The sequence below is a fragment of the Symphodus melops genome (assembly GCF_947650265.1).
Source record: "Symphodus melops genome assembly, chromosome: 8".
Lineage (NCBI taxonomy): Eukaryota > Metazoa > Chordata > Actinopteri > Labriformes > Labridae > Symphodus > Symphodus melops.
In genome coordinates this window covers 19,274,044-19,288,402 of record NC_136698.1, presented here as the reverse complement: position 1 = coordinate 19,288,402, position 14,359 = coordinate 19,274,044, and the positions used below count along the sequence as shown (strand labels likewise).

General features: G+C 40.7%; 1 protein-coding gene across 3 annotated transcripts; it reads left to right on the top strand.

The window, feature by feature from the left end:
- The first annotated feature begins 4,205 nt into the window (after window positions 1–4,205).
- Window positions 4,206–12,377, top strand: LOC306828053 (uncharacterized protein). Of its 3 annotated transcripts, XR_013779697.1 has the most exons (4): window positions 4,206–4,873; window positions 6,331–6,633; window positions 7,105–7,236; window positions 9,709–12,377. XR_013779697.1 is itself a non-coding variant. In XM_079350252.1 (3 exons), the coding sequence occupies exons 1-3, from the start codon at window positions 4,791–4,793 to the stop codon at window positions 9,856–9,858; spliced, it is 342 nt and encodes a 113-aa protein (XP_079206378.1). In that variant the 5' UTR covers window positions 4,216–4,790; the 3' UTR covers window positions 9,859–12,377. The 3 variants fall into 3 exon arrangements, 1 of the variants encoding a protein (XP_079206378.1); XM_079350252.1 differs by lacking the exon at window positions 7,105–7,236 and having other exon boundaries at window positions 4,216–4,873; window positions 6,525–6,633; XR_013779698.1 differs by lacking the exon at window positions 7,105–7,236 and having other exon boundaries at window positions 4,231–4,873.
- The last annotated feature ends 1,982 nt before the right edge of the window (window positions 12,378–14,359 follow it).

Genomic DNA, 14,359 nt, shown 5'->3' with positions numbered 1-14,359 from the left:
CACATTGCTTTGGTTTTAAAACACTCACGTGTTTAGTGATCTAGCCTGTCTTTAAACGCACCAATTTCAAGAAAAATCAATCCTTTCCTTCTTTTGCCTTCTCCACTTTTCAGAAAATATGTGCTCAATCATCGCAAATTCCCCTTCATGACATCACAAAACGACAATAAACCTTCCCCAGGTAAAACACTTATTATTTGTATTCAAAGCTATAGACACGCTGGGTTTCATACATAATATGTTTTTTTCACTTCAGTGATTTTTGGGATAGGGAGGCAATTGTATGAGGGTGATAAACACGCCTCATTTTGTGTTTTCCATGTAACGGTCTCACTGTGTACAATGCGCCTTACATATTTGGGCATCAATTTGTGGCATATTGTGGCATCAATTTCAACATTCTGGGGTATAAAAAGCTGGTATTGTTAGTAATTCCCAGTTCTTCATTGAAGCAGCCATGAACACACGTCGTCACTGAACAGACGAGCAGCAGCAATAGCCATAGCACGCCTTCAGCTCGGTAGCAGACAGTCAGATGTTGCTCGTGAACTTGGTGTGTCTCAAATTGTCATCAGCAGACTTGCAGCAAGACACAGAACTACTGGCAGTGTTAGTGATAGACCGAGGAGTGGAGCCCCACGAGTGATGGGCCGCAATGATGACCAGTAACTAAGGACCTATGCACTCAGAAACCATTGTTCTATTGCCACACAGCTGCAGACCTGTGTACATGAAGTGAGGGGTACGAGGGTTTCCAGACAAACCATTCACAACAGAGTCCTCCATTTTGGCTTAAATCCCAGACGACCATTGCAGGTGACTCCACTGACCTCCACAAGACACTGCCGTGACCGTTAGCAGTGGGCACAAGACCATGTGACCTGGACAAAGGAGCAGTGGTCTACTGTCCTGTTCACTGATGAGTGTCAGGTCACCTTGCACAGAAAACAGAAACACCCGCTACTGACTTTGTCAATTTTGGTTATTTGGGGCGATCTTTGTTATCATCTAAATTCTCAACTTATTGTGAGTAGTGAGGTAATTGTTTTTGGCCCCAAAGAGGAAAGGTTAGAGGTCAGTGCTCGTCTTGGCTCCATGTCCTTAAGAACAACAAATCAGGTCCGAAATCTTGGTGTGATCATGGACCTGAAATTCAACAACCACATTAAGATGTTAGCACAATCTGCTTATTACCATCTGAAAAATACTGCAAGAATCAAAGGTTTTCTGACCAAACAGGATTCAGAGAAACTTGTTCATGCCTTTATTTCCAGCAGGCTGGATTATTGTGTTTACAGGCCTCAGTAAAAAATCAGTCAGACAGCTGCAGCTGATCCAGAACGCAGCAGCCAGACTCCTCACCAACACAAAGAGGGTGGAGCACATTACACCTGCTTCAATCACTGCACTGGCTGCCTGTGTGTCAGAGGGTCAACTTCAAAATCTTACTACTGCTCTACAAAGCATTGAATGGTCTTGGCCCTAAATACATGTCAGATCTACTTGTAGAATATAAAACATCCAGATCACACAGGTCCTCAGGAAGAAGTTTATTCAGTGTTCCCAGAGTCAGAAGCAAACAAGGTGAAGCAGCTTTTAGTTACTACGCTCCTCACCTGTGGAACAAACTCCCTGAACACCTGAGGACTGCTGCCACATTCAGCTCCTTTATATCAGGCCTTAAAACATTATTATTCACTCAGACTTTCCACTAGAAATGTAGTTTCTGCCTTACTGCAACACATTCTTCCTTTCTTAATAGTTTTAATAGTTGTTCCTTTATCGAGTACTTTTACATTCTTCTGTCTTTTAATGATCTGTACAATCTTTAGTTTAGTGTTTTTTATGTTTTAAATCTCAGTTGCATTCTTTCCTTAAGCATGGTTTTAATGTATTTCTGTATTTATGTCTGTAAAGCACCGTGACTTGCCTTGTGTCTAAACAACGCTATATAAATAAACTTGCCTTGCCTTGTGTATCTTACAGTATAGGGTTTTGCAAACAAAGACTTTCCATAATAGGTTAGTATGATGAAATTATTGGTCATGATACAAAAACAAACAAAAACAGAAAATACACAATTTCCTTTTAATTCATTTTAACAAATCTGTGTAATCCTCCTTCATTGGATTCCCTGGATACTGCAGGGGACATTATTCTTTGGTTTCTTGGTCATAAAAATCAGGGTGGAAATTCCTCTTCACAAGAAGGATGTGATGATTCACTTCTGGAAACAGCACTGGACACTTTTTGTGGCACGCATGTTCACAATCAGGAGAATATTGACTCATCTGCCTGTTTTCCCACTGCAGCTCTCTGGCTTTACTGCAGGAGCTCTAAGTATCACAAATGTTAACACAGTTTAGAACTGTTCTATCAAATATTGTTATATATTTTACAACATGCAGATCATCAGGACCTTGTTTCACACATTTGGATGTCTTCCTCTTCTCTCAGGCTCCGCCTCATATCACCAATATGAAAATCAGTCTTCAGAGACCTTACATTTGTTAGAGTAAAAATCAATCACTGTTTATGTCATGTCTTTGGCATGAGATGTTCAGGCGCTGCTGCAAATCTCCTACATACATGAAAAATAAATCTAACAAGTCAAACAGAGAGGTTTAAAGGAGAATTGCATGCACGAGAGTTCCCACAAATGGACAAACACAGAAAATGTTACAATCTTAACACCATAAACAAAAAAAATTCTATGTCTTTTAAATCAAACCGCAATAATAAAATAAGGTGAGGATCTTTTGATTGTAAATTACACAGGAATCTGAGTTAGCAATTAAAAAACAATGCACAAAGTAAAATATGTGTGTTCCATTGTTCTTTGTCATCTGCAACGTCTGTTTTATTTTTTCACTTTTACTTTTTTCCCCCATAGGTTTTGCTTTGTGTTGGTTTTTTTAGTTCAGCAGCCTGCATGAGCTCTGAAATAAGGTGCTGCAGTAAACTGATGACAGCAAATGCACTGGTGATCTCTGACAGCACGACAACCCCAACATATCTGTAGTATTGCTTAATATGTAAATTATGTAATCTGAAACAGCATTTCATAATATAGCAGCACACAAGTGAATCACAACAAGGCATCTTTGTGTAAGACGAGAAAAGAAAAAAGCTTCACGGCAGCAACACACCATTAGCCATTACTGAGAAAGCCCAACATCCTCTGCCTTCTGCAGTGTAAATGCACAATGCTGATTCATGCTTGCTTTTTGAACATACTGTGCACAACAAAACATATTGACCATCTGTTGTTGGTCCCAGTAATATTTAATAAAGTTACTGTGATTCATTTATTATCTGTAAGCTACAGTATTTATGCACTCGCTTGTGCTTTTTTTTGACTGGTTGAAACACATTGCCTTCAGTGTTGACTGCATATGTGACGATATATCTCATCTGTTTTGATTTCACAAAGAATAAGCATTATTCACAATAATGCACATAGTTTAATAATGCACCTGATTGACAGGGGGTGTGATGTAACTGTTTGTCAGCTCCAGTCTTTAGGCTGACTGGAAATAGGCTTGAGCCAGCATTTCCAGCGTGGCGACCGCCATCAATGGGAGTCCACAGCTCCCTTCCAGTAACAGATGGGTGATGACACTCTGGCTGTGTCCATCATCATTTACAGTCTACTACATGGGGCTGCATTGAATTTAAATCGGGTTGCCTGAAATTTGTATTATTATTATTATTGTATTGATCAATAAAAATAAAAATTGACTATTTCAATATATTGAACACAGGCCAATGTGGGCCATAGCCAATGCCAAAACATGAAACTTGCAGTCTGTCATCCATTGTGCAGTGACGTCATCCCATCCTTTCTTCCTCTGTCCACAATAATGTACAAATACAAAAAAAGGCTAAATGTATAGTCTAAGATGAATGTTTACCTGCAACACAGTAGGAAGACTGTTACAAGATTGAAAAAGCAAATCTCGCAAAAAGCAGCATGTGTTTTTGGATTTCTGAGGTCGCCAGAGTTTTGTGAGGTCAGTTAAGTGACAAGCCACAAAAACTTAGAACCACAGGTCTAATGTGTAGCATGTGTTAGGCAGACTAGGCAAAAGTATGTTATTGTTAAATGCAAAAGGTTGCAGATCAGACCCAGATATTTAATGACTTCCATGACTGGGTTTTACTTTCACAGTTATTAGATAATCACTGTTGGAGCAGTGGAGCACATTCAGTGAAGAATGAACAAGTTAAAAAAAAGTTAACTCAAAGCTTCAGACTACAAAATAATTTTCCTATGTGGGAGGAGTTTCTGTCATTAAAGCTAATCTTAGTAATCCACACAGGCACACATTACATGATCAATACAGTAATATAAAACCTCTTATAGCCCCCACCCCGTCCTTAATGTAGGCCAGCGCAGATCCTACAGCTCCACCCCCTGCAGAGCTCCTCCTCAAGTGGAAACCAGCACAGTTTATCGGTTCTTCTTTAATGGCACATCATTCTCTCCTTGTGCAGACAACTTGCCCAAACAGAGACGCAGAGAAGCGCATTGATGGTGTGCAGCCCGCCCTGACCTGCAATCCCGAGTGCCTTTCTCATGAAAACACTTCCCCACCCTCACTGCCTGAACACTGCACAGTGCCCGGCCCAAAGGCGACATCTGCCCACATCCTGCTGGATTTCGGTTCCGTAATCACTCTAAACCCGGATGTGCTCCTTCAGCGAGGAGAGCAGGAGGAGAGAGGCGGCAGAGTAGCTCATCATGAGCCGCAGTATTCACGCACCGACGAGGAGAGAGCTTTCACTCCATGCGGGCATCACGAGCGGAGAGAAAGTTGAAGAAGAGGAGAAAAGAGACGCTGAACCTAGTGAACGGCTCCTCAGCGATCAGGTACGGCTAGGGAGTGGACACTCTCTCTCACACACAGATAGAGATGATGTTGCCTACATGTTTCCTTTTTTTTGTTTACTTCTCCTGAAGACAGTCTTCTTGTGCTTTCTCTTCTGGCGGACTAAATACATCACAGTCACATCACAGGATTACACTACATTGTAATCCTTTCAAATCAAAATGAAAATTTCAGATATCAACAAAGTGTAATTATTCCTCCGAATGAGCACTCCCTGAGACTTATTTTTGTTTCCTCACTGGGTGAAATGAGGTCTTAATCCCCATGACAGATTTTAAAAAAAAAAAATCTACTGGTTCATACGATTATATTATCAAAGTTCTCATAAAACATACTCTGCTTTATAATTTCCCCCTTTTTTATTTTAGCATCGAAAGTGTCACGAGTTGTTGAAAAACAGGGAGGAGGACACAATTGCAGGAAGATTTTAGGCCTATTTTAAGAAAAAGGCAAGCACACAAATCAAAGTCCATAAAAAAACACAGGGAGCCACAAAGAACAGGAAACAAGAACGGTCATCCAACACCACCCACGAACGACAGGAGCTAAGAACTGACACAGAAGGGAAGAAACACAAACAACTGTTTTAGTTGCACAGTAACACAGTAACTAAAACATAGGGACACAAGGAAGATATTACATATGATAACAGGAAAAACTTAAGACTAAACAATCAACACTAGGAAATATTAATTTAAAGAAACAAGCAAAACCAGGAAAGACGGTATCAAGAAAGACAATGAAGCAACACGAGGGAAAATGAAAACTAAAACAAAATAAGAAATCAAAACTCTGAAATACAATATTAAAAAAAAAGACAAAACCATGACAGAAATAGTAAAAATAATGATTGTTAAGGCATTTTTTCAAAATCACTTTCCAGCTGTTTGTGAAATTGGCTCTATGCTCAACATAATACTAACACATTTTATCTTTCACCATCAATACAGAGCTTTATGGGCTGTTTGAAGTTACCAACAACCTTCAAAGCATGGACTAAATTAAATGTGAAGGTGGTCTCAATGACGCCCCCCATTGGTTGACGTTTTGAAGACCAATGATGGTCGAAATGTTTATTCTACAGCATGACTCTCAGTCCACCCAATCACAGGCGAAAAAGTGGAGCCCCATCGCCCTTTCTCCAGTGTTTATTTTAAAATAAACCAGCACCCCACAAGGATGATTTTACAAGTAGTTTAGAAAGCTATTTTTCTTTGTAGGGATTATTTGAAAGAATGAGATACAAAAAAACTTGTGACTGAAGATTTTCAGGTGAAATTTGGTTTAAAATGATCATTTAGTCAAAGTATTTAAGTAGTCGATATGAAAGCATTCACCTTTTTACAGTTTTTAACCTATTTTAACGGTGGCCATTGATGTAATCGTCCAATCTGGTCATCTCCGTATTTGTGACCCCTCTGCTTTTTTCTCTATGCAGACTCAGTAGTTTGACACACTCATAGGAGTCTCCGGAGATGGCGCCCCGTCAGGGCGTGCTGCTCTGTTTGGGCTTTCTTCTGCTGACTGCTGGGGTGGTCATGAGCATGTGCGTTGGGCTGCCTTGGCATTCTGAGCTGCTGTTTGGATTTGGGCTCTTCCTCAGTCTGGTAGGTGTGGGCTTTCTGGTTGTAGGACTCTGTGTGGTGAAGAAGAATCTCCAGATGGCAGTGACCGGACACTCACTGCTACACCCTCGCACAGGATCCCGTTTCACCCCGCAGCAGGCCCTGGCTTTACAAAGGTACACATGCTTATAGTGAAAGAGTACACAAAACCAAAATGCCAAGAATTCTATTTTCAGGTTAATTAGTTTTCTTGAACTAAATTACAACAACACAGTCTGTATGTAGAGTAAAAGCAGACAGAAAACAGTCTACAGTCTATCCCATCTGTAGTATCTTAGCGAAGATTTGTTTTTCTCTATACAGATATATGCATGTAAAGTTAAAAGTATGTTTTTGATCAAACATTTACCTTTGCTTTTTCTGTGTCACAAAGCAGCATTAGATTTCCTGACTTCCTTGTATGAATCAGAAATAATGGATCTGTCCTCTATTCAACTAAAATGTGAAGTTGTTTTCTTCTCCTCTCGAGACCTGACAAAGACCTGTCAAAGCTTGACTTTTTCTTCTTTTTTTTTTCAAATCTGCATCATGATTTCATCAAGACCCATTTGTGTTAGTAAATCATAGGAAAAGCATTTGTTTTTCAGGTTTGCACTGCTGAAGTTAACCAGAGTGAAGCCTCCGTGTAATTTACTCATTACAGTTAAACTGAGACTCATCATAAACAGACGAATGGGCACTTCAAGAATGCAGATGTTTATTTTGCAGACATTCTGGAGGTCAGAATTTCTCTTCATAATTGTTTTGAACACGTATTAACTTCTGAAGTTGTAAATGGACTTCAAACATTTTAGTGCGCAGAAAAGAAAGTCTCTGGTAACCACTTTCTTTATTAGAATGACATTTTTACATCGGCTGTCGTTCCCAGAGGCTTGTATATCGCCTAGCTTATGGGTTATATGATGACACTCCCTAATTATTGCACTGGGGAGCCATGGCCCAATAGTCCAACTAAAAGGATTGGAAACATCTGGCATAGAGGACAGCAAATGTAGAAAATCCCTTTTACTATTAACCATTCCAACATTTGAGACTTCCCTTTAATTGTAAAAGAGAACAAGAGAGGTGCAGACAAACAGGGGTAATTGAGCAGATCTCTTGGACACACATAAGCCTTGCTTCAAAGTTTTACAGAGAGCATTAAAGTAAAATAAGGAGTTGAAAACACTGGATTTGGGGATTTTCTTTGCTGGTTATAGAGGTAACAGCAGATATATACACATGCATATGACAGTGACACTCAGCCAGGCATCGTTAAAAGTAATCCATGTTCGCCTGGAAGTTTAAACAAGAGGAGCTCTGCTCACTGTCCAGCACAGGCAAGCATAATTGCCAGCTGCAGAGTTTCCACCCTGCAGGCTGTTTTTCTGCCTCCAAACACAGAACACAGGAAGATTTGTATTAAACCTGGACTCTCTTATAAATGGGCTTTATTGATTGAAATAAATGTGTTCTTTTAAGGGACAATGCAGAGCCCCTTGTAGACATAATGTTGCGCCATTGCTACACCTAACCACCAATGTGGTGACGTCATTTCACCACTGAGCAAGCAGTAAAAGGAGCAACCGAGGGGAAATAGAGTTTATATGCTGCTGATGTAAATGTCAGAACCAACCAACCAGAACCAACCAAACGTAATGTCACCAAGTGTTTGTGTAGTTCATTCCAGATGTGTTTGTTCACCACCTTATTTGCCTCTGTGTAGGTGTATTCTCTGATGGGCCCACTGCCCAACAGACATGTACATGTAGTATTGCTTAATATTTAAAATGTGTAATCTGAAACTTGTTTGAGGAGTTTGAAAGCCAGGCGATGGCGGGTGCCATTATGGAAATGCTGACTCTCCCTAATTTTGATCAATCTTGAAAAGAGAGGTGGAGCTGAGGTTGACTTTAAATGTTTAAGTAGATGTCAAAATGCCCTAAACAAAAATGTACCTTCAGTGCATAATTCCCTTCCCCACTTGAACCCTACTGAAAAGGTCGCTGTAAAGCTTTCTTTTTTCTAACGTTTTGTTAAGAAAAGCTCAAGAAACTCGGACTTGGACTCAGTGTTCAGACGGATTCTGTGACTAAGCAGCCCAAAGAAGATTTGGTTTTTCTATTTCTTCGTTTAAGTATAGACCAAACAAAGTCTTTCCTATGGTTTTTGAAGTGTGTTGGTTCGCCACCATATGTTTCTATTAACAGCATTTCAATCAGGAGAGACAAGTGATTTTTAAGAATTCATTTATTACAGTGAAAGTGTGATTGACAAAATGAGATTTGACCGAAAAGTTTTGGCGCTTGGACTCTATGGGGTGGAAGATGAGATTTAGTGATGAAGTTCTGCTTGTCATTAGGATAGATCCCCCCATGGAGTCCAGACCCTGGTGGTGGAGGACTGATGATTTGATGAGACCTAGTGGGAGAAGAATTGATGGGAGTTGACTCTGCTTCTGAAGATGGCGATGATGGGGAGGTGGAGGGGCGCACGAAGCCAGCTTGAAAGAACTAGGGAAGAAAAAGAATCATATTTAAAAGGAGAGCTGAACGATGATAGGCTGGAAACGAAGGAGGAACGCTGCGCCATTGGTTAGATGAGGTCCGGAGACAGAACAGCTGATTAACCCACGGACGGCCCAAACTGACAGCTCGAGAATGACAGTGGAACTGAGATAGCGTGAAAAAAGGGTGACTGAGAAACCTGATTGTGGATCACTTCAAGTCTTCCTTACTTCCTTACTTCAGCTAAGCTTCATTTGTAGAGGTTGTCTCTCTTCCTCTGATGGTGAATTCTATTGAGGTAAAAAAAGAACAAGGAGCCATACATTTTAAGAACAACCTAAATCTTAAATATTAAGAGTCTGTTTCTGTTTCTGTTAAATTTTAACAGAAACAAAAATGATGGAGGAAGTTGGCTACTTCAAAAGTAGTAGTAGTCAAAAAAGTTGGGCACCCCTGTGTTACCTATTGGGCATTCTAGGGACAGAGTTAAGTGGACATGCACATCTGCATTATTTTTTTTCTGAAAATTGATGATGCCGCTTCATCAATTAGCAAAGTGTCGATATCACCATAAGAAGTTGAACTGTAAGTGTTAAATTAAGTTGTGTGAAAGTGAGACCAACAGCTAACTTTATAGTTGTAGGAAATAAAACAAGTTGAAGTGAAGGCAGTTATAGAGAGACTCATCTACATCTTACTCTTCAGGAGGTTGGACCGGATTCGTCGGGAGATGTCAGAGGAGTCCGTCAGCAGGAGGGCAGAGCCAGAAGCCCCGCTCCCATCGACCCCGCCCCCCTGGACTATGGAGCCACCTCCTTCCTACGACACTGTGATGAAGAGCCAAGAGTGGAGTGATCAGCTTTTACCTGAACCACCTGTACCTCCTGTACCTCCGTAGGCCGTCTTTACTTCGTGTCAGTGCCTTTTGTCTTCAGCTGAGAGAACAGGGGTTTCGGTGAACTCGCTACAAGGGGGCACTCCTGTGCCTTAAAACAGCTGCATTGAACCAAACACAAGCCATGAATCAGGAGAAGACTGCAGCTGGTGGAAGACTTCGAATTTGTACAAACTGAGCCCCAGTGTGTTCACTTACTGTAACGTGTGCTGTGATTGATCGTAGAAGGAACTGAAAGGATGAGAGACTGTTCACTCTCCAGACTTTAGGCCATCTGAGAGAGCAAAATTATACATCTTCCTCACTAAAAATGTAAGGACTCAAATCAATAGTGTGGCTGCAGGTCTCCTGTAGCATCTCATGAGAATATTTTATTGGCCTGCTTGATTTTTGTGACCTACTACTGTGGCAGCAGCATGATAAGAACTTTCCCCACTTGTAAACAGCTCCTCTTTGTATCTGCAGGCCTTCCTGCTTTCTCAAAGTGCCTTAACCAGTGATAGCAGAATGTCAATAGTACAGTATTATTTATCGTACAGCTTTGTGTTTGCACTTTGTGCTGTTAGTTCTATGCTGTGATTCTATAATGGATATCTGCAGAGCTCCTTGTGGCTGGTGTTCATGGAAATAAGCTTAATTTAAAAAAGAAAAACATTGAGAAAAGACAAAAAGGAGAAATGCTGACTGTTTTAAAGTGGACCTATAATGCTCAAGTTCTGAATGTTTATTCTTGGTAGCTATTTGAGCAGCTTTGAATAGTTTGACAACAAAATCCAAATTTAAGTATTATAGTATTTTATTTTATAATTCTCTTCCCTTGCATCCTGTCAGTTAATCCCCAGTGTTAAACAAGCTTTGTGAGATCCAGACTCTTTCAGACCTACCTCCCTAAATGTCCACTTTCTTGTGATTGGTCAGCTGTCAAGAAGACTTAAAGGTTCTATATTCTGCTTTTTCTGGTTTTATGTGCTTGGCTCTGCTTGTTTTTTTTTTGTGGGGGATTTAGACCAAAAGGAGTTCAAAGACCTGTGGGTGGGTTGGGGCCCATAGGGGAGCTCCTCCTGTGCACCCAGCACCCACAGAGGAGAGGGGTTGGGTGCAGTGTAGAACGAGCGGCAGTCGACGGCGGGGGCCTTGAAGCTCGGAGTTGAGCCGCTACTTCTGTTCTGGATGCACCCTAGGGAGATGTTCCGGGCAGGCCTCGGGGGTAGACCTAGGACATGCTGGGGAGACTGTCTCTTGGCTGGCTTAGGAACGCCTCTGGGTCCCACCGGAAGAGCTGAAGCTGGGGCGAGGGAAATATTGGCGTCTCTGCTTAGACTGCTGCCCTCGTGACCAGCAGAGAAAAGAAAGAGAGGATGTCTCTTTCTTTTCTCTGCTCTAACTTTTAGAGAATTTGTGCTCAAACAGGCTGTTTGGAGACTTCTCTTCATAACATCATCAAGGGCGGTAACCCCTCACCCAGGTGTATGACATTCACAGCTGGGTGATCTGCCCACTGAGTCTGCCTTCCGTAATCAACAGTAAACAACTGGGCACAGAGCAAGAAAGCCAGAGCTATGGGAGTAGATTTTTTGCCAAAATACTTCACAGACTGTTTTGGGAAGTTCTGACACTTACTTAAACCTGTTGAAAAGAAAGATAATGTGACCTTTAAAGCACTACTTCAAGGCATTTCTTGTGTTGCTTTTCAATTATAAAGTTGACGTTAAAGTTACGTAAACGTGCATGTTTTCCGATGTCCAGTAGGGGGAGACTCCTCTGTTTGCAAAATGAAGTCAGATTGTATTGAAGTTTGATAGAAAATGACCTTTAATTGCACTTGATTTAATCCCCCAGTGAACATTTTCTGGAAACCTCATGTTCTCACTCTCTAGATTTAAGACTTCTTTAACTCAGCATGATTAATTTAGTGAATTATGGTCCCATTTAAATTTTTTATTTTTTAAGATTTGTTTTTGTGCTTTTTACCTTTATTCAAATGTACATGTGGGAAAGAACCCCACAGCCCAGACTTAAATCCAGGCTGCCCACTTGGAAGACTATAGCCTCCAATTATGGGGGATGGCCTAACTGCAAGGCCTTTTGTGCCCATTGCAAATGCTTGACTTAAAGCTTAAAACTGTAGATCACCAGTGGGTGCAACATGGTAGCATACATCTGCTGACTTTGTAGAAATTTGACATAGATGCAACATTTTCTAATCAAATTTTATTAAACATTTTGATTAAAAAAAATCCACACTGGCCCCTATAAAGATTTAGTTCTGTCATCTAATCAATAAGCCATCTATGATAGACTTACTTTCGAACAAACTCTTGTCTTACATGCTGATGTCAGCGCATCCTAAAAGTACGAAGCAGTGCTTCTCAAACTCTTTAATTGCACCCTCACCCAATAAACAATATACTGTTGGAAAGTAATTGTTTGCTCACAGGTTTCCAAAAAACAAAAAAATAAAACTATAATATGCAATCAATTCAGTGGTATGTATTTGTTCATCACAGAAGTTGGGTTTGCTGTTCTTTGGCACCCTCCGAAGTTCTCTTTCATAAACCCCAGTACTTTTACTCCTGCCCCTCATTTATATTTTGCATTTTTGTTGACAAAAATAGGGAAGCAGGCAAGGACATTGTCAAAGAATCATGCCAACTGTCGAGGTTCAGTAATATTGGATTTTAACCTAGCCTCTGCAGCTGCTTGTTTTGGAAATTGTTAGCATGTCAGATATAGGCCGTGGCTAAATGGCTACATTGGAGAGAGGAATTTATTGCATGCTCATTGAGGTATACTTGTAATGTTTCCTTTTAATGCTAACTTGAAGATGGATAAGTAAAAAGACAACTTTTGGCATAAAATGCATTTAATTATTTATTTGTACGCAAACCTGAGACACAATTTAGATGGATAGATTACTTTCTGCACCCAGTAAAGCTGCTAAACTTGAGACAATGATGACACTGAGAACAATACAGACAAATGGTATGTCTTAATCTATCGTCAATATTACCTGCAGGGAGGATCACTCCACCTCTTACTCAGTTACTCTCTCTTTTTCTCTTCTTAACATCATCCGTGATCCGCCCCTGAGCCATTGCATCAAAGTACAGACACAGGCTCACTGGCTGCTTTGTGGTTAAAGGCATTAGTTAATTGCTGTGCGCATTTCTCCTCATATGAACTTGGACTAATGCAAAATGCAATGTTACATCGAGCTGAAGATAAGTGAGTGAGGTGCTCTGTTGACATCGGACAGACACCCTTCTACCTGTTTAAAGTTATTATGCTATGAGATTCCCCTTTGAAACAACTTTTTTATGGTGAAGAAGTTGTTTAACGTTAATTTCACATATATGACAGTTTGCAGACAACCACAACAGGTTACATTTACATCATGTTTAAAACAAAAAAAACAAAGATTTATCTTAGAGCTGATAAAAATCTTTGTAACAAGTTTTGCCAGCAGCTAAATGCAAGGTGACCTACTGGGTACTCAAACAAACACACACACACACACACACACACACACACATGCAATATTATACCTGACCTGAGCCGGCTGTCTGCAGGCTGTAATAACCAGCAGAGTGGAACCTTAACTGAGCTTTCTCCCCACTCACCTTCAAGTCCAGATTAGGTCACCAAAACTTTTTCCTCAGCTACTTTATTTTCCAGTTTTACAGACATAAGATCTTCACTGTGATGGTGGAGGGTAAACCATATCGATACGGTCTCGTAGCAGCAGGTCTGTGTGTGGTGTGTGTGGGCCTCTTCATCATGACTCAGGAGCGACCACACGTTTACGCCACCTTGTGTGCTCTGGGCGTCACCATGGTGTGTGTTGGGACTGTGTGGAGCCTCTGCCAGTGCTACCCAAAGGTAAAGAGTGTGTGTGACGGGGAGAGAGACACACAGGAAACAATCTGAGATTGGTGTCACACAGACATTGATTTGGTAATGGAGAGTGTGTGTTTGTAGGTCATTGTGGCTCCAGAGACTCAGGAGAAAAGTCTGCAGGATGGAGTGTGTTCTGCAGCTGGAGCACTAGAAGAAAGGTAATGTCTCTTTGACCTATTACACACACACACACACACACACACACACACACACACGTTTACCAGTGGTTTGTGAGCAAAGTTAAATGAACCTCAGCACATATTTGATAAAACTGAAATTGTTCTAAAATCAAAGAACAGAGTGTAAATAATGAATGCTCACTTTGCTTCATTAGTAAATAAGTCTCTGCTCTGAATCTGCTGCATGTCATATGTCTGATTGTCTTCACACATCTTTAGCCCAGTTCTCACAAGGTTGCCTCTGTTCTCTGTCAAATCACCTGAATAATCTTTTCTGATACGTTATTGCTCATTCATTCACAACAACATCTACTTGATGTTTGGTCAATATGCATTAAAGTTAAAGTTAAAGTAAGGTGTTTATTTTAAAGATGTTTAGAGAGAG

Excerpts from the sequence above, each read along its gene's own strand:
- LOC306828053 (XM_079350252.1), top strand. The coding sequence starts at position 4,791 with ATGCGGGCATCACGAGCGGAGAGAAAGTTGAAGAAGAGGAGAAAAGAG. Across the intron at positions 4,874-6,524 it reads AACGGCTCCTCAGCGATCAG|GACTCTGTGTGGTGAAGAAG; the intron begins GTACGGCTAGGG and ends TTCTGGTTGTAG. Across the intron at positions 6,634-9,708 it reads CAGGCCCTGGCTTTACAAAG|GAGGTTGGACCGGATTCGTC; the intron begins GTACACATGCTT and ends CTTACTCTTCAG.